General features: G+C 40.4%; 2 protein-coding genes across 2 annotated transcripts in view; one reads left to right on the forward strand and one right to left on the reverse strand.

Moving 5' to 3' along the window:
* Nucleotides 1-20,999, reverse strand: part of IFT140 (intraflagellar transport 140) — a 75,098-nt gene that overhangs the window by 24,516 nt on the left and 29,583 nt on the right. The window lies entirely within an intron of this gene.
* TMEM204 (transmembrane protein 204) lies at nt 8,315-17,194 on the forward strand. Its single transcript, XM_063430601.1, has 3 exons — nt 8,315-9,220; nt 13,500-13,655; nt 14,825-17,194. The coding sequence occupies exons 1-3, from the start codon at nt 8,950-8,952 to the stop codon at nt 15,067-15,069; spliced, it is 672 nt and encodes a 223-aa protein (XP_063286671.1). The 5' UTR covers nt 8,315-8,949; the 3' UTR covers nt 15,070-17,194.

Genomic DNA, 20,999 nt, shown 5'->3' on the forward strand with positions numbered 1-20,999 from the left:
TGGCATGGGGGTTGAGGCTTTCAAACATAACATTATTTTTAGGTTTTCAGGTGACAAAGAACAGAAAACATCATAGGAGTAAAATCATTACATTGTAAGAGAAGCTTGATATCATCCAGAGAACTTTATCTCAACAGCTAGCGTTAAATCCAGCCTCATGCGATACAATTTACTGCTGGTCAGTGGTTGGAAATCCATGATTGCTTCCTCAGAGCATTACAGATGTTATACAGATTTATAGTACCTAACACTCTTGTTTTTAGATATTTGACATAATGTTACAAATGTTTCAATTAAAAGATTATACTAAAAATATGAGGAAATAAAAGAAAGCTGCTGTAAACCATATAGGGTACTACAGTGCTCAATCCTTTAACCAGAGATTCATAGGTCTCTGTACGATATCACACAAAGGATAAGGTGTGTGCCCGAAGCCTTCCTCCTTGGGCAGTCATCACATCAGCGGCTGCTGCGGGGGATACACGTGCTGGCTCTTTTCCTACGATTGCTGTGACGCAGCTACTAGGAGGAGCACTTCATGTAATAAAAGGAACGTTATGTTAAAGAGGGGAGAGTGGGAATTTTACAACATGACAGGAGGCTTCATATTTTGCATAATCTCTCTTTACTAGCTCCACAGCAGCAAAGAAACAGATAGAAAAGGTGTTGGAATCAGACGACAACTGGGATTGGGAATCCACGTCTGGCTCCAAATTCGTGCGCCAGACTTTTCTGGGTGAGCCGAGGGTGACGGTACCTTACATGCTACAGCGGATGTGGAAGCGATCTTGGATCCTACTGGTCAAAAGCAATTTGATCCACGCAACATCCGTCACCCATTTTCCAGGGACTGGTCCCCTCCTGAACATCTGGCCAACTTTATGCACCTGTGGTTTTGCAAGCCTCTGGATAAAGATGTCCGTAACCGCTTGCAGTCAAAATGGCCAAGCCCTTCTCGCCCAGACAAAGTGGCTCAGACACCTGAGTTTGATCAGCTGATAATGACCTTCATGGCAAGGGGTGGCCATCACCCCGCAAGGGAGTCGAGAGAGGATTCAGAGGCGCCCAAGACAAATTGCTGGACTCTATCGGCCCCCTCTCTTAAGGACAAAATACCTGGCAGATGATGTGTTCTTGGTTTTTCTATTCCTTTTCCTTTTTGCAGTTGTGCATGGTTTCAGCCTTGCGTTGGTATATCGAGCTCACCTCCTCGACGTTCACCTACCGGACAATTGCTTGTCTACTGCGTGAGCCCTCATAAAGCTGTGTCGGTTACAATGTTCGCAAGATGGGTTCCTTGAATCCTATTCCTTGCTGACGTGAGCCCCTCGTTCGGTGTGCAATCAATACGCGAGGCGGTGGCTTCTTAGGCCTTTTCGGTAGGTGCCTCACTTTCGGATATCTTATGATCGGAAGATTGGTCTTGAGAAAAGACTTTCCAGACTTTCTATTTTCGCCCTTCTTCTAATGCTGCTTTTTTTCTCCTTTCTTTGTGATAAAATTGCAAAATATGAAGCTTCCTGTCATGTTGTAGCTTTAATGTACTTGTAATGTATTATCCCACCCTGCTTTGCTATCCCATCCTTTCTGTCTCATGGGTCTAAGGTAGGTTGGGCTCTTATTGCTTTGTGTATAGATTGATGGTTTTATTTCCATTGGAGTTTTATGTGATTGTTGTTCAGTTATCAGATTGTAGTTTATCCGTTCCTACTATGAAATTATGTATACTGTGTGCTACTTGGGTTTCCACGTTCATTACTACGTCTTACTATCTAAACCTGTCACACATTCTCTTTTCAGTTTGATTCGTCCCTGAAGACGTTTTGGTTGTTCGTGTGAAAGTTTGCTCCTTCGGATGTTGGATTTAGGAGTTCTTGTTTTTGCTTGTAATATGTTTGCTTCTGCTTGATGTCGCTTTCTGAAAGAGGAAGTGATTAGGTCATATACCTCATTTACATCCTATGTATGTGTTTCTTTGCTTTTGTGGAGCTAGTAAAGAGAGATTATGCAAAATACGCGCCTCTTGTCATTACTAAAATTAAGATTATTAGTACACTAAAGCTAGTATAATCTTTAATTGACAGCGCAATGCTGTATGGAATATACACGCACACACACACACACACACACACACACGTTTGCGAAAAACAGAGCACTCACAAGACTTTTCAAAAATGCACATTATTGCAACATAGTAACTTTAAACAAAGTATCAACATTTCAGTCCTTTCTCTCACGCGCTCTCTCTCTCTCTCTCTCTCTCTCTCTCTCTCTCTCTCTCTCTCTCTCTCTCTCTCTCTCTCTCTCTCTCTCTCTCTCTCTCTCTCTCTCTATATATATATATATGTATTTTATTGTACAAATATATCATTAAGATTGTCCTGATAAATGTTTTTCTAAAACCAAATCAGATTAAAAGCTACATTTTAAAAAGAAATAAGGAGGCCTTTGAGGGCATCTCTTGAGTACAACAAAGCTTTAATATGTTTTCAATCACAGCACATGGCGAGCAACACGGGTTACAGGCCTCGTACTATCTGGGTCCTAGAAGGCTCCAGCCATGGTATTCATTAGAATTGTAGCTTGTTCAGGAGAGTGTATATTCACATCTCAAAGCAACACATTGTCAGCTTATACCATACCAAAATGCATTCATGTTGTGTGTGGTTATCTCCCCAACCTATTCTTATAAGACAAAACATTTGGCAGAAATCTAAATACCAAAGCTTGTCACACCATAGAGCTAATCACCTGCAGTGAAGATGACCATTACATTCTGAAACTGCATATTAGAAGCAAAGACTCTGCTATTCCCTCTATTTATATGCCGAATTTTTACTTGCATACACAAACTGGTTTGGCAAAAACCTTTTATCACACACCTGTGTGGATTAATAGAACAGTGCGTTAACAAGTCAGTGCCTCCGATTAGCTTAAAGTGTTCTTTTTGGACTCATAACATCCCAAGCATACGGTGGAGGAGAGAATTGATGCATACTTTCCAAGTGTCCCTATTTAGGAGAGATAGTCCCTATTTTTGGCCCAAATCCCCCCCGTCCCTCTTTTTTAGGAGATCCATATTGTTGGTGTGTATAACAGAGCTCCACAGCAGTAATACTCACAGTATTATGTCTTTAAACTACAATAAATGTGTTAATTAAACATAATCCTTATAATCTAAGCCTAATGATGATTAAGCTACTCACTATCTGTTTATTATCCATTAATGCTGGTACTTGATGTCATATATTCATATTTAAAATTTAGTTTATTTTTGCTGTATTATTATTGGCATGTATAATCTTCATGCCACAACGAAAACAGAGAGACTGACAAAAAAAGATATCTTTAAAAATCAGCCTGTGCAAATACAATATATTGTCCTTGTTACAAATTATATTTTAAATACAGAAATTGCTATAAGTAAGTCAGCTAAAATTTCTCAGAACAGCCCTGCCCCTGGCTACACCCCCACTCACACTCCTAAAATGACAATGTCCCTCTTTTTCCATTTGACATTTTGGAAGGAATGTGGAATTGTGATCAAGGATACAGAAACAGTGGGGTCACATTAATCACCCAAAGACTGGGGGTAGTTTAAGTGGGTACGAGGTAAAAAAAAAAAAATAATAATAAATAAATACCGTAAGTCATGAAATAGCTACAAGACAGTGAACGACTGTGAAAAATGGCTAACATAATGCATGCTATTCATACTGCGCAGATTAAAGCGATAGTAACCCTTTCCATGCCACGCCAGAGTGGGCGCACAAGCAAGTGACCTAATAAAAAACAATAAATCTGCTGGAGTATATTTAAACTAATCTTTCCCGTTCACCTTTAAAGTGGCCTTCCAAGGAATTACTTTGGAAGAGGTCTGAGAACTTCCTGAATGGTAATTCGGGGAAGTCATTTTATAACTATTTCCCATCTGCCTAGAAAGAGTTCCTGTTCTTGTTTCGGTTTTGTGCGTTCTATATTTCGCCATTTAGTTAGACAGCCGTCGCCGTTCTGTGAGGGTCTGTTCTTATTAATTTTGTTACCATATTCCTTTTTGGAAGGATACTCATTTCCACTATTTCTGGAAAGATTTAATCTGTAATGTTTTTTTGTTTCCTTTATTTAGTAGACAAGCCAAACAAACAGATTCACAAATTTACTGTGTATACTTTATCAATAAATATCAAATAATACGAGTTTAGACATCTTTATTTCATTCATGCACAAAGAGGGCATGGATTATAGCAGCCAAAAAAGTAAACGAGGGGGCACGTACTAAACAGCGTTTACAGTCTGCAAATAAGCAGAGTTAAAGGGACACTGTAGTCACTATAACTATTTTATCACCGTTAATGTAAGGCTGAACTTGATGGACGCAAGTCTCTTTTCAGCTATGTAACTATGTAACTATGAATTGGTTATAGTGTCTGGAGTCCCCTGGCATGGTCCCTCCATTCCTTTTCAAGCAGGTTAACACTGCATAAGGGCTCTTGGCCACAGACAGCCAAGTTTGACTACAGTGAAGATTACATATAGTACTTCCTTGTTGTCATACTCATTCATACCAGCAATGGGTGGTGTGATGGGCTAAAAGCAGTCAGCTGACACTCTCAGCCAATCTCAGGCACCCAATGCTGCTCAGGCGGATACTTCCACATTAGCCCAAGCAGCTTAGAGGGGATGGGCTGCTCAGTACTCCAGTTTAAATAATAAAAAAAACATTAAAAACTGTTTCACACTAAAAGAAAGGATAGCACCAGGGGACTCCAGACACCATAATCAGTTAAATTAGATGAAGCAGATAAAGTGCCTACAGTGTTCCTTTAACCCCTTAAGGACCAAACTTCTGGAATAAAAGGGAATCATGACATGTCACACATGTCGTGTGTCCTTAAGGGGTTAAGTTAACAGTTAAAGGGACACTATAGTCACCTGAACAAGTTTAGCTTAATGAAGCAGTTTTGGTATATAGAACATGCTACTGCAGCCTCACTGCTCAATCCTCTGCCATTTAGGAGTTAAATCCCTTTGTTTATGAACCCTAGTCACACCTCCCTGCATGTGACTTGCACAGCCTTCCATAAACACTTCCTGTAAAGAGAGCCCTATTTAGGCTTTCTTTATTGCAAGTTCTGTTTAATTAAGATTTTCTTATCCCCTGCTATGTTAATACCTTGCTAGACCCTGCAAGAGCCTCCTGTATGTGATTAAAGTTCAATTTAGAGATTGAGATACAATTATTTAAGGTAAATTACATCTGTTTGAAAGTGAAACCAGTTTTTTTTTCATGCAGGCTCTGTCAATCATAGCCAGGGGAGGTGTGGCTAGGGCTGCATAAACAGAAACAAAGTGATTTAACTCCTAAATGACAGTGAAGTGAGCAGTGAAATTGCAGGGGAATGATTTATACACTAAAACTGCTTTATTTAGCTAAAGTAACTTAGGTGACTATAGTGTTCCTTTAAGTTAATCAATAAGGTTCAATCACAGAATATAGGCTAAAAAGGCTTTTTCCTAAACTGAGAATTCAAAGTGAATTTAAAATTTAAGACCAAAATAGCGAAACTGAAAAACAATCTCTAAGTCTGCTACGCTATCAGAATGGCTACGTTGGCGTTACATTTTAAACTTCACTTTCAATTCTTACTTTTGTGAATGGCCATTAGGCCTTAAAACGCGTCAGCTCTGTTTTAGATGCTCACCCCTTTTTCACATTGCACTACATTGGATTACAGCTATTATTAAAACATTATGGCTACATACAGGCAGATTTGATTCCTGCTGGTAGGTGCTGCTTCGCACACATACCCCCTTTTTCTTCCTTTATGTTTGCTGGTTGTTTGGGTTTGGACGGGTTGTTAAATGGGACCTAACTAGACACAGTACCTTTTACCGTTAATAGTATAATGGCATTTAACTCTTACATTGCCAGTCCGCAGCCTAGCACTGAATGGGAGGAAACTGGGAACATTTTTCTTTTCTTAAATTATTGTTTAGAAATTCGACTGCAGAAAAACAATGTGAGATAGAGCAGGAATTAGCGGGTTGGAAATGCTTTCATTATTCAAGAAAAAACAAGATACAGTACAGTATGAAAAATGGCAGATTTCTGGGGAAAAAATGCCTAGAGACTAGCTCTGTAATGAGAGAAGCTATTGTGTCAGCTGCGCCCTCTACTGGTCATGTCAGTCATTTTTCTTGTTCAGTTTTTTTCAGAATACAGTAAAACAGTTGTACATTTTGAGGTGATACTGTAGTTTGTAATGTTTCTAACAGTTGCTGTTTAAACAGACTACAATTTTCTATTTAATGAATATGCCCAGTAATTTCAGGAACTGAAATAAAAGCTATTCTGGGGAAACCGTGTCAGGGTCAGCTTTAGGCCTTCATTATCCCTGTGCAAAACGTAGGTGTCACCCCCTAAAAATACCTGTGATTGACAAGGAAGCCTTTAAGCTTTATGAGCATTAAGGGAATAGAAGTTTTCAAAAACCTGTAAAAGAGGACCAGGTCTTCCAACAGTCCCGATTTAGGAAAATGCCTGAAGGCAATGGTTATACTCAGCAGAACAAATAAAGGGTTAAAAAACAACAACCTTTAAGCACTTACCATTTACAAGCGCAGAGGTCTCTTGGCACTGGCCCTGCCTCCTCCAGCATCAGCAAGAGGGGAGAGGAATGCAAAGAGTGACGTTGAGTATCATTTCACGGAGTAAAACTTCGTTAAATTGCAGGAATCACCTCTCTTGGCGGTCTGGCCAATGTTTTACATTGTAGGGTTAGGGGGACAGGGACACTGCACCCAGACCACTTCAATCAGATGATGTGGTCTGGGTGCCTATAGTGTTCCATTAACAGTAAACCCAACAAAACTGGTGGCAGTCTGGACATGGGAAAATATGGAGAAGACTTAAAGGGATCCGATAGTGCCAGGAAAACAAAGCCATTTTCCTGGCACTCAGATCCCCCCCTCCCTTGGTGCTGAATACCCCTTCAGTCACTTACTTTTATCCAGAGCCGATGTTCCTCGGTGCTGGGTCAGGCCCCTCCCACGGTCCTCCGACATCAGCCGGCGGGGGAATTCTAATGCGCATGCATGGCAATGACTGCAGACGCATTAAGATTTCCCCATAGGAAAGCATTCATCAATGCAGAGTGTGAGGATGTCCAGCGTCAGATAACGGACCAGACAGCCACTGAGGGCAGACTTAGAGCTGCAGTTACTCTGGAACTGCAATGTTTAACACTGCAGCACTAAGTGCAAAAGGGACACAGCACCCAGACCACTTCTATGAGCTGAAGTCGCCTGGGTGCCTACGGTGTCTGTTTATATCAAATCCTCATCTCATGCATCACAATGGAGCTGCCGGTCACTCAGGGTTTACATTTAAAGCTGAACTTGATGACAAGTGGCTCATTAAAGTGCTCACCACTCTGCCGCGCTACAAGATTCACGTGTACGAGTGGATGTGCCCCCTATATTGTTTGCAAACCGGTTGTATATCTAGATGGTCTATCGCTGCCGCAGGCAGTGCAGCAGTGCCTCCGGTTTGTGTGTTAACTGCACACCCCTAAAACAAGTCCTGAAAATTGGAATAAAAGGAGGTGCATTCCATTGGTTTCCATTGTTTGGGGCCCTTAATGCAAAGGGTGAAAGACTGCTTATATTCCCCACCTGATTCCATAGGTGACGTGCTGTGTTGTACTGTCTAAACTCTACCATACATGGGATGGCTACTACGCATTATGTACAAAACAGCAATTCTATCGCAAAGTTCTACAAGTGATTGCAGTCACCATGGAAACCAACAGAAATGCTGCTAGCAACTGCACCACAATTAGATCTTTGTCCTAGAATTGCTCTTTTTACTTGGTCTCAAATTGCATTGTTCCACAGATCAGATGTCTTGCGTTAGGAACACATGAAAGGATTGGAGAGCCCAGCTCTAGGCTGCTAATATCTGACAGTCGTTCCATCCTCATGACTTCATTGGGAGGCTGTGACCCTTCTTTATCCCACAGCCCCCATTCCTTGTAATGCTGGTTAACAAGAAATAAATAGTAACCGAGTTGGGAGGAGGAGGATGAAAGCTACAAGAGTGGACTCTGCCTTCCAGGAAATACATCCTGCTAGAATTTCAATTCAGAGCTTCTATCTACGCCCCAAAGCTCAATCGAAAAATGTAAGGGGGGGGGATAGATGGGTGAAAAAAAAAGGAAAGGGGGGTGGGAAACACAACGACACGAAAACAACCATTTCCTTTGAGAGAGACAGAGAGGAAACAAATTAACAGAATTCCATGCCAAAAATATTTATATCCAAAAAAAAACACAAAAAACCCTTCCTACCAGCTGCTACCACCCCAACCCCTCTCTCCCCACAATCCTTCACAGACATAGGATATCAGGCTTTTCTGTTCCACCAGCAGCTGGTCTGGGATAAAGCATTCTTAGAGTTTCTCTAATTTACATTAGCTCCTTGTCAAGGCAGCAGAGAGACTCTCCTTTTTCATCATCAGATATGGAAAGCGCAGCACCTCTGTCCTAAGAGTGACTTTTTAAAAAACGCCCAATTTGGTTGTAAGAGAGACGTAACATCTGGAATACATCTGTCTCCTTGGGGCGTGGGAATAAGAGAGAGTCTAATTTCATCGGTTCGTTGGGGGCCTAAGTTCGTTGGGGTCCAGACGGGAATGTTGTTGCATCCTGGTGAAGAGGAGGTAGAGGTTGCCTTACAGGAGTGTGGATAGAGGCTTGTTAAAAATTGTTAGATTCTCTGACTTGTTACCATCTTTTCATGGGACTTCCAAGCCAGCTGGACTGGCTGTCCAATTCCCGGGGGTCTTTCAACTCTCAGAATGAGTGGAGATGTCCTCTAGCTGCCCCTGACCCTGTGCCGTGCAACAGGGGCCCCGTTTAACAAAAGCGGGCAGTTTGTTGGTAACGGGCGATGGGCATGCAGAGATTTGTGGCAGTGGCTGTAGCAGTGGCTTTAGTGTCACTGATTCTCAACAACATGGCTGCATTCACCCCAAACTGGGTGTACCAGACGCTGGATGAGGGACGCAAGCGCAGCGTGGGGCTGTGGAAGATGTGCATGGCTGGAAAAGTGGCTTCAGGATCTAGCAATCGACCAGGACAGGTGGAAGAACAGGAGTGCCAATCAATTGGCTGGGGTTCGGAGCCCTCAGGGTTACAAGAATCCCGTCACACTGTCAAACGTGAGTATCTGCTATCATTAGTACATACATCTTCCATGGGTTCACATAAACTATATCTACACGTTCATTGTGTCTAGTAGTACTCTATGCTGTCTGTACATTTTCTCTGATGCACAGCTTCCATTCTCTAGTAAATTATACGCTTTATAAGTATGTGTTACCTCTTGTTAATATGTTCTTCCTGATACAGTTCACCGTTCATCCACACTTTGCTATTTACTTTTCATCAAACTCATTGATTGCAGAGAAACATCAGTAGCTGGAAAGCTTCTCAAAAACACTGAATAAGAAGTTTAACCTTGAAATGTTCTAATGATTTCCATCAAGCCACATTGGTAGCTTTTCTATAAAAGAGTTTGTTTCCTTGTGCTTAAACATGGTCGAATCAGAAAAGAGAGGTTTATAAAAAACTTTGTTTAAAAAAAGAAAATGCATGATGAAAACTGAGATGTGTATGGATGTCAGTCTGTTATAGAAAATTGGTTGTAAGCACAAACGTTTGTTATCTTCCATTTTTGATTTCGGGTTGTACCAAATTCTCTCGAGTTCCTATGTTTGCATATTTCTGATCTGTGACATATACACTCCAAAACACTAACAGGGTTATTCACGAACGTGAGGATTGAAAGTGAATTTCAAATCTCAAGCCATAGAAACATATCTGACTTTTTATTCCAGTCTGGTTATTCCGACCTTAAATTTGAAATTCATTTTAAATTCACTCTGAATTCTAATTCTGGTGAATTACCCTGTAAGATCTATTTATACCCAAAGGGATTCTAGCCCAGAAAATACAGCCAGCCAGTGAAGCATCATGAATTTATCCACATTTTAATGGGCTTGTATAACTACGTTGGTGCCAGAAGGCTCTGCAAAGCATAATACAATAGGCTAACATGTGTTTTATTAAATTACTGCCAGTATTCTCTATACGGAATTATAATTATTCTAAACATTGAGCGTGGCAGCTTCCCATCTATGGCCCACGCCTCTAAACCTCCCCTTTGTAGAATGCAATAAGTACACCTAGCACAAGAAGAATCAGGCATGTGTGGTCCTAATCTGCAGGGTCATTTTGTATCCATGACATTTAATGGTTAACACTTACATGGCCAAGGCCTGCAATGGGGCGATATTGAGACTCGCATTGCTATCATGTTACTACCAGCAGCGAAAGAGTAAAATGAAAACCAGTTAAAACACCCATGAGCTCATTGGTCATAAAAGATTCATCGTTCATTTTCCTTCCCCCCACCTCGGTTCCCTCACAGGTCAAACACCACATGCAGACTTTTTAAACACTTTGCAGCTTTGTAAAATGTCATGTTATGGAGGGACGGTGCCAAACTGCCAGTAGGTGAGAGAGAATTATTAGATGAAAACCGCATTAATATTTTGTAGGTATCCCTTTAATTATACAAAGGCATGCAATACATGTGTGTTTTAGAAACAAAATTATATTTATAGCATTCCTCCCAACCATTCAATCTTGTAGATCTTGTACTGTTTAGGGTCCACATCCATCATCTCCAAGAGATTCTTTAAAAGTCCATAAAATGCAAGGGTGAAAAACCATGAATGTAAGATCTTTATATAAAGTGGCAGGCGTATTTACTAAGGAATTCCACATTTAGTCTGCCTATAATGTTAAATTATTTTAAATTTACTCTCAATTCCTGAAAACTCACACAGTACATAACCTTGACAAAAAAGGGCACTCCAAGTTCTTGAATTTTATGTGTAGGAAGCAGGAAAAAAGGGCAAGCGAAAAGATCTGAGTGACTTTGGCAAGGGCCAATTAGTGATGCCTAGACAACTGGGTCGGAGCATCTCCAAAACAGCAAATCTTGTGGGGCGTTCACAGTATACAGTGGTTAGTACCCATCCAAAGGGGTGCAAGGAAGGACAACCGGTGAACCGGCATCAGGGTCATGGGTGCCCACGGATCAATGATGCCATTGGGGAGCAAAGGCTAGCCCGTCTGTAGCTCAAATTGCTGAAAAACTTAAAAGGACACTTTAGTCACAGGAACCACTACTAAAGCTTAATGTAGTGGCTCTATTGTCTATAGCCTTTCCCGGCAGGTTCAGCAATGCAAATACTGCCTTTTCAGAGAAAAGATGCAGTCACTCAGGCGACCACTAGAGGTGCTTCCTATCTCAGTGCTGCACACTGTGCAGCACCTACGTTCAGAGTCTCCATGCTCTCAGCCACGGAGGTGGAGCCAGCCGCGACGAGATCGGCACAGTTTTGGAGAAAAGGTACGTTTTTGAACTTTTAATCTTCATGGAGAGGGGGATCGGATAACCTACACATTTTTGTATTCTTGACACTATAGTGTTCCTTTAATGCTGGCCACGATAGAAAGTTGTCAGAACACAGTGCCTTGCAGTTTGCTGCATATGGGCCGGTGTTGCCGCAGACTGATCAGAGTGGGCATGACCCTTGTCCACAAAACATCTTCAATCAGAACATGAGTGTCAGAGCTGGACTATGAAGCAATGGATGGTCTGATGAATCACATTTTCTTTAAGATCAGGTGGATGGCTGGGTGTGTAGTTTACCTAGAGAAGAGATAGCAGCAGGATGCACTATGGGAAAGCTGGCAGAGGCAATGTTGTATTTTGTTTGGCAATGTTCTGCTGGGATACCTTGGGTCTTGGCATTCACATGGATGTTATATGACACGTACCATCTACCTAGAGATTGCTGCAGACATTGCCTTCATGGCAATGGTGTTCCCTGATGGCAGAGGCCTCTATCAGCAGGATAATGCACCTTGTCACACTGCAAAAGTTGTTCAGTAATGGTTTGAGGAACATGACAAAGAGTTCAAGGTGTTGCCTTGGCTTCCAAATTCCCCAGATTTCGATCTGTAGGATGAGCTGTAATAACAAATCCGATCCACTGAGGCCCCACTTCATAACTTGCAGGATCTGCTGCTAATATCTTGGTGCCTCATACTCAGGACATGTCCAGATGTCTTGTGGAGTCCATGCCTCAACGCATCAGAGCTGTTTTGGCAGCACAGGGGGACCAACATGATATTAGGCAGGTGGTGTTAATGTTGTGCCTGATCATAGTATAACAATGATTGACAGGGAGCCAAGATGGAGGTGACCATTTGCAGGATAAAGAGGTGTGGATTTTGTCATTTAATTTGACTTATTTCACAATTTTACATATATCTGTTAAATATGGAGGATAACTAAACATAATATTAAATGTCCTGGAAAGCGTCAGGTTTTCTTTAAAGGTATGAAAATTCTGTACTACACTTGCACAGGCCTCTCCATTCCGGCCTCTGACAGAGGCTCTAAAACCGGGTGACAGATCCTAACCTGCATTCCTGCACACAAATGACAATGCATGAAAAGCAACATCGTTCAACTGTCTCATTATGGTGCGATTGTCAGCTTTCACATGATGGAGGAGAGAAATTGAATATTCCATTTCTTTCCTGTAGCATAAACAAATTGCGTACTATTGGGCATCACTTTTCATGTGCTGCTTAACACATAGAAGTGATGTGTGCCCAGGAAAACACAATGGATGAGTCAACCCAAATCTACAGAATACAGCAAATATTCATAAATAGTGCCACACAGGCCTATACCTTCTCAAAAACCTGGTCTGCTTCAATGATCACTCTATCTGCTGTAATACCGCTGTTAGAAGTCCTTATTCATGTCCCATTGTACAGCGCTGTGGAATTTGTTGGCGCCATATAAATAATAATAATAATATCCCATTAAATCATGGACATGAATTAATCAAGTGAGTATGCAGGTATGTATGTTTGTGTGGCACCCAAGTATATGTTCTGATAGCAAGATGAAGTCTTACAAGAAATTATCTTAATGTCAATGTTTAAAAACAACCTCCAACGTGCCACGGGATTATGAAGCATTATCAGAGATGCAGAATTACGGTTCCACCTATGGTCCTTGATGTAACAGAAGGTCCATCACTTCCAACCACACAATGCAATCAATGTTCCAGCACCATCTTGGTGTAACTGTCAGCTTAGCAGGCCAGTCCCTGGTATATTCAGGGCACCAGTCATATTATCATAGCACGGCATGGAAAAATTTAAGAGATTTGATTTTAAATAAAGCATATTCCAAATATATATATATTTTTTTTATAAGTTCTAGATATGAATAACCATCAAGTTGCAAAATTTAAGAAGCATAAACGAAACAGAGTAAATATATAGAACATCGCATTGTGTTGTGTGTGATTTGATTGTGTCCAATTATTTTGTTTCCCTCTCCAGTGCAGTTTGACATGATGAGGGCCTGTAACCTTATTGCCACGGTAGCTCTTACAGCTGGCCAACTGATTTTCCTGATGGGCCTGGTGGGTCTACCGATTATCTCCAAGGATTCCCAGTGGTGGGAAGAAGCCATTACTGCAGTATTCCAGTTGGCTAGTAAGTGAGCCACTCAGTCATTGTTGTAGAATGGAGTAAAATGGACAGACGCTGTGTAGTCTGGACCTAAACACAAGTCTGAACTGCTCAACGGCAATCCATAACTACATTGTAAATGGAGTTCTTATAACTGCTACTCATTCTTTTTATAGTTCTTCATTAAAATCCAGAGGGGGCAAAATCAGGAACACAACAGTCCTAAAACATCCAAGACTCCTAAACTACATTAGCTACTAGCCACGGCTTGAAAATAAAGACATTACATTTTTCCCCTTATATTTAATAATTAAATCGACATTATCAAATAGCAGTTACTAAATAACATATTATCCATGTAGGAGCTATCAGTGGCGGACAAGTTTGAACATGTTGGTTCCATGATTGAATTTTGTTTTTTTGTTTTTAAAGGAACTACTCCTTTAAGTTGCTTCCTCCATGCTTTTCTCTATTAAGCAACCTCCTCCCATTTTGTTTCATGTCCCAGGCTTTCAAGGCCCAGTTTGCATAACAGGTAGTAACAGGCATTTCCTCCTCCTGTGTAGGGACATCCTGGCGCCCTCCAGTCTGTGTCCCTCGGCCCGGCGTACAGCGCAGACTGCAGCACAAAAAAGAGGAAGCAAGGGGCAGCCTAATTATAGACATGGGGAGTGTGCAGGCCACTGTATACCAACACGAGACAAAACAACAAACTGAGAGACGTTCCTTCCCACAAAACAGGCTGTAATTCAGCGGCTACGCTGTGATACTGGGCACTTCCACTAGATCTCACCTTAGCATTGAATGGCGTCTGTGCCGTACACAGGAACAAAGCAAGGACAATTTATGTCTTGCCATTGCAATAACAACTTAGAGGACTCTATTCAGTCATCACTAATGGTTTAAAATAAAAGAATAACTAAAGTTTGCTTTAATGAAATTTTCTGTATACACACCACTACTCAGTTGCCTCTCCGAATTTTACAGACCCAAAAAAATGTACCTGGTCCCCTAACAGTTAATGCTCAGTTATTCTGGATATGACTTTATATCAAACAAAAAATGGTCTATAGAAAGTTAGCATGTTCCACATTGATCATGACATCCCTAATGTGCCCAACTGTAAGTGTAAATTTTGCTATTTAAGATGCAAAATCAGGGTATAACCCATCATATTTTATATTTCCTGGCAGGTTTCGTTTTGGTCATTGGGCTGGTGACGTTTTATCGCATTGGTCCTTACACCAACTTGTCCTGGTCTTGCTACTTGGACATCATTGCCTGTCTGCTGGCGACACTAGCAGCTGCTATCCTCATCTGGAACATTCTTCACCGGCGGGAAGACTGTATGGCACCCCGCGTCATTGTCATTAGCCGCACTCTTACAGCTCGGTTTCGTCGAGGGTTGGATAATGACTATGTCGAGTCACCATGCTGATATTGGCTTAGGACCACAAACATTGTCAGTGGATCAGTATGGCCAAAAATATAGCTTTATCCATCAAGAGAAGCAATCAAAGTCAAATATCAAGGGAACATGGGGAAACAGCAATAAGATTTTACTATTAAATATACCACTGTGTATTATAACATTCTTAATTGCGAGAGGAGAAGTTGGAAGCTGCTTTGATGGAATGTGCAATGTTTTCAAACTCTTCAGTCCAATAGGCCAAAGTTACCCAAAACAGCAATCGCTTACAATATATCTCAATGGAGGGTTTATGAAACAACCCAAACTGAGGATATTTGCAGCTTAAACAGATTTTCACCTACATCAAATGCCGAGATAATACCAACGACAAAATGAGTTAACCTTTGGAGCTATCTACATTGTTTCTGTCTGTTTGGATACAAAATCGTGGACATCTTGAGGTCTTCTCTGATTGCATTTGGTACTTGACATAGTCAGAGGGAAGGTAGTTAGGTTTTGTCCATTTTTATGTTGGGATGGCAAACTCCACTGAGTACTCTTAGAAATAAGGACCGAAGAAGAAAAATACAAGACCACACCATTGAGCGTGAATGGCAGTTCTTCCTTCTCTTACTTAACTTAAGTGAAAATTCAGTGTGTAAAATGATGTACGCAATTCATATGTAAAAATGTTACATGGCCCTTCAACATTCAATCCCAATTCAGACCATAGGCCTGTTGAATGCAGTCAGAACGGAGATTAACAATTTCTGTCATGTTAACTTTTTTCTTTCGTGTGCAGTATTTTTGTGTGTCCATTCACTCCCTGCAGATATAATTCTAAAGTCTATTTAAGGTGTGTGAATAACAAGATTGCCTTTGAGTAGATGCAGATTTAATCTACACATTGTGCCGGTGAAATCACCAGCAAATGTGGAGACTAAAACATATAATAACCAGACCACTGACCCATCATGGCGTCCTGGAATGAATGTGGCACATACCAATGTCAGGCCCCTAAATGATGGCTGAAGTGTTTATAAAATTCCTTGTGTGCAAGTTGTGGGTTGTTGCAGTGTCACTTGAAAGCAATGGAGCCGCACATGAGACCTCCATCTTTCCACAACGTTAGGCACATCGTTTGAATTATTTTACCAAGTTCTGTCAGTCATGACAGGAGCACTTTAAAAAGCCGAACGTCAGCTATTTGCACTTGTCAAGAAGACAAATTCACTCAAATATTGACAAAAACCTGAGATTTACAGTTATGGTTAGAAGTGATAGAAAGGAACTATTCCCTCAGTAAACGGAGGTGAATGTAGCTCCTAAAAAAGAGGGAATATTGCAAAGGCCATATGTGCAGATATTAACGATTATAGTACCAGATGCAATCTGTATAAACAGCTGGAAACTCAGAGACCAGTGACTTGAATGTTAATGTTACCAAAAATGCCCTAAATCAGGAATGTTCTAGTTGTTACAGAACTACAACTTCCATGATGCAATTCTAACCTTAAAGTTAATGCAGAATTACAGCTCACATGATGCTGCACAGCATCATGGGACTTGAAGTTCTACACCAGCTGGATCTGTCTTTTTGTCACTCCCTGCTATAGGAAATATAAAATATTAAAACATTACATAGAATTGTGTGCACTAATAATTCACATAAACCTGTCTGTAGACAAAAGGACATTGTTTACGCCAATTTCCCTATGTTTTTGTTCGGTTTATCCATGTTAACAACGTTTCACTGGATAAATAGAAATATATTTAAAACAAAAGTAAAAGTGCACCCACTTTATAACCAACAATGTATATTAATATCAGATATCATTATATTTCAATTTTTATATAATTATTTATCGTGTTTTTTGTAAAATTAAATGTAATAAAGAAAAGCAAGTCTTATGTGCATGGATTTTAATTTATGTGAAGATGCTTATGTGGTTTTCTACACCTGGGTACCACAATGTCATCTGTAGCGGTATCCCATAATACAGTTCTGTCTCACAAGCTCAGGTACAGGGAGTGCAAAGTGTACTGAGGCTTTCAATGCCGCCAAGCTTGGGAGGCCTGCAAACCCCTTTTGCAGCAGTGCCGCCATGTTAATCAGAAACTCAGCATTCATATGTGCACCCGGCATAATTTTCCCATAATTCCCATAATCCTCTGCACGCACATCTACATGCATATTTACATTATATAGAAAGGAGCAGTCACATGGTTTTAGAAAAAGCAAATGCAAGCACTCTAAAAAAGTCAAATCGAGTTACCTACTAAATTGCAATCCAAAACCAAGTAACTGTAAATAGAGAGATTCTCAGTTTCTACATTTATCCACAAAAGCAGGTTCATGTTATCTATTTTTGTGTTTACTGGGGATTACAAACCATAATATCACATGAGGCATTTCATCGTTAAAGCATCAATTATAAAATTAATAGAATTACTGGGTGTTATCTAAAATCGGAAGATGGGAAATGAGGGAATACTATTTTACGGGAAGAGTAGTATATACCTGGAATAGCCTTCCAGTGGAAGTAGCACATTATAACTCGATGAAGGCATTCACGAGAGCTTGGAATGTGAATCGGAGTAAAAATTAATAGGCATTCTCATTCTTTCTTTTTTGCTTTAATGCATTAACTTGGCTCACCTCAAGTTAAAAGGATAATCCAGACATGGACCCGTGCTCACTGTGCCTAGAGGGGTATCAGCTACACCTCGCTGACGAGGCCCAAAGAAGGCCGAAACGATCGTCTGGGGTTGCTGTATCTCTTGTGCAGAGGGAACTTGCTGGCATTTCAGATCTGGACTGCCCGTACAGGTGGGACAAGTCTGATTTGCTTCAGAGATGTTCTCTCAGTAATGGCACAAGTGAGTAAAAAATGTTTTAAAACCTGAGTGGGGATGTACCGAAGGGCAAGCTATTGAGTTTACTCTAAGGTTTTGTCCGTTCTCAGAGTTCTCATTCGTTCTTTTTTGCACTCTACATAAGCCTACATTATTAGCATCTAAACACCAGAATGTAATGAAATACCAGGCACATTATGGCTTTAAGGGATTTGTCTATGCATTGTTCCTTAAAGGGTTAACGTACTATTCATTAGTCAGTGACAAAGACATTTCCATCTCCCTTGGCTTTAAGAATGGCTCTTAAAGGGACTGTGTCCGAGGCTATTTCCCTTTTTGATATGAAGGAAATGCTGGAATCAGCAGGAATTAGACTTCCTCGCAAACACGACCTCTGCCCTGTGTGCACTTCCGAAACATCCAGAGCATCAGTAATCAAAAACGGATTGTTTGCCAAACTGACCTTGGACTGAATTTTGTTTCTCAAAGAATTTCTAGGTGGAAGCAATATTTAAAAAAAAAAAAAAAAAAAATGGAAAAAGATTACTGGATGCCTTCCTCACAATTGTGCAGCCAACAGCGCAAGTAAACTGGCCTGTACTATCCACTCATTTATTTATCCTGTTTTAATGCATATCATCAATCAGCTGAGCTTGCTGTAACGCTACACTACGGAAGATGAAAATCTAGCAATTGTGATTGGTAAAATTCCGCCTATCGACTCTAATTATTGGGTGTTTAGATTATTACTTTTGACACACAGCGGTTTTATTCACAACCTGTGGGAAATCAACAAGACAATTTAATAAACGTTTTTTTTTTCCCCAAACTTGACACTTTGGCCTCAAATTTGCAATCTGTCATATCAGTTCCATGAATAAACCACGCAGAGTATACAGCTTCAAATTATACGTACAGCCCTGTGATGCTTTAATACCGGGGCTCTGCGCAAAGGAACTAACAATCTATTGAAGCAATAGAAAAACGCAATGAGACAAAAGTTTGCTCGGGTACTAGGTTGGCGGTTTAAAAGGTAATGCCGTGTTTTTAAATAAAATTAATGAAATTCCAAATAGCACGGGCTTCTACATAATGGAAATATGCAATTTGGGACATGGGCTTTCTTGTAATAGTACCCTCTCATATTTCCTGTTATCTTGCCAATTTTTATCTCCAGAGCCTAACCTCCTGTCGCACCACTTCTGCGAGGGTCAACACTCGAAAACACTCGAAAAGAACAGACACAGAGGTAAGGAAGTGCTACTCCACTTAAACGGTAATGGACGCAGCTTATCGCACATAAGTGGAGATAAGAGTTGCTAATTCAGAACATAGACAGTTAGTGATGAACATAAATAAATACTGCACATACTGAAAAATGCACGTATCAAACAGACAACCATGATTGATGGACAAAACCTTTGTAAACATCAGCTTTGTTTCAGATTTTTTATACGGACAGAAAACAAACCTTTTCCTAAACTGAAATCATTCAGCCAATTTATTGACTTCATATAAAGATGTCAATAAACATATTAGAGACATAGCTGTCTTTTATAATAGAATCGGAAAAGTAAGAACCAGGCAGAACAAGGCGGATGGGAACACAGGCATCACCCACTTAGAATCAGTTGACAAGATTTACAACAAGAGAAAAGCCTTTACAAGACTTTCTACCATATTCAAACTGGGCTGATGGTATACTGAAAGGAGGTTTTAGAGAATGGTGATTCATACCCCTGATGATTTTAGCAGCATATTGCATAATATAAGAAACAATATTTACCATTTACAGCTCTTTACAGCCAATACAATCAGGGAAGCATTTTCTTATAATTTATATTGATGTTAGAAATTAACTTATTTTACTTTATGTTGAAGATCTATGTGCAAGAGGAACCAAACCATACCAAGTAGGAATATGAGCACTCGCCAGTGAGTCTTTAGAGAGAAAACTGGTTTTAAACAAAAGCTATGTTTTCATTATTAATGGATAAAATACTTCTCTTCAAAAGTAGAAAACAAAAGCGTTAGTACAAACAGTAGATAAGAAGGGATAAACGTAACATGGCTACAAGTAACAGTGAATAGTATAGAAGTGGCGCTAAAGGGTCAAATCGGTGGATGGTGCAGCCAAAACCAAGTATATCACCACTAAATATACTTAAAGAAACATGTACAACCAAAAAGGTTTGAGCGCACACACACACCAAACAGGAGTGATTACCTGGGGTATAGCAAATAGGTATCTCCTCCTTAGTACACAATGATAGGGTTTGACAAATGGAAAATCCCTATATAAAAAATATAAATACAGAGAAGGACATAGTGCAACCTGTATAGTATATACACTTAAAAGTGAAAATTTGAGATGGAATCACTCACACTTTTTTGAGCCGTTTAGAAGTAGGCTCAGGACTTATACAGCTTTCATGTCACTTAAATGGGACATGCACATTTACTGGAATCCTCAGGCCAGTTCCCCTTAGGTCCCAATGATCATCAAGTTTGGAGTCAGGAGTCAGGAACCAGGAGCCAGGAGCCAGGAGTATCAGGATAGTAATTTATTTTAACGGATAGTTAAAAGATAAGTTATAAAAAGCAATATTGCACACACAACGCGTTTCAACCAACTAGATGTGGTCTTCCTCAGGTGCTCTTCTAAGTTACAATAGATAAACCACAGTTTATATAGGGGAATCATTACCTGCTTAATTAAACAAATTCACAGCACTTGTATATGTAATTGCCCTTATATGGTCCGGACCGGATGTGATCTGCCACCTCCAATATGGCTGCACATCCGGTTCGGAAGGGCATATAAACAGATTCAATATACCATATACAAAAAACAATCACCAGAGACAGTCAATACATCCTATCCCCATCACAGTCAGCTACCATGATATGATAAAATCATGTGTGACTGTGAAAATAGGTATATCTAGGGTTCTTTCGATGTTCCGTTTCGTCACTTCCGGTGACGTATCCGAAAATGGAGTCCGCCCGTCGCGTCACTTCCGGTGACGCATACATTAGCCGAGCCCATCAATCTTGCTTCTGGTATCATAATGGGGAGGCGGAAACACTCTCTTCGTTCT

This window comes from Pelobates fuscus, chromosome 8, assembly GCF_036172605.1.
Source record: "Pelobates fuscus isolate aPelFus1 chromosome 8, aPelFus1.pri, whole genome shotgun sequence".
NCBI classification, from domain to species: Eukaryota; Metazoa; Chordata; class Amphibia; order Anura; family Pelobatidae; genus Pelobates; species Pelobates fuscus.

Coding starts and splice junctions, on each gene's coding strand:
- TMEM204 (XM_063430601.1), top strand. CDS start 8,950: ATGGGCATGCAGAGATTTGTGGCAGTGGCTGTAGCAGTGGCTTTAGTG. Junction 9,221..13,499: donor ATCCCGTCACACTGTCAAAC/GTGAGTATCTGC, acceptor TTCCCTCTCCAG/TGCAGTTTGACATGATGAGG. Junction 13,656..14,824: donor TGCAGTATTCCAGTTGGCTA/GTAAGTGAGCCA, acceptor ATTTCCTGGCAG/GTTTCGTTTTGGTCATTGGG.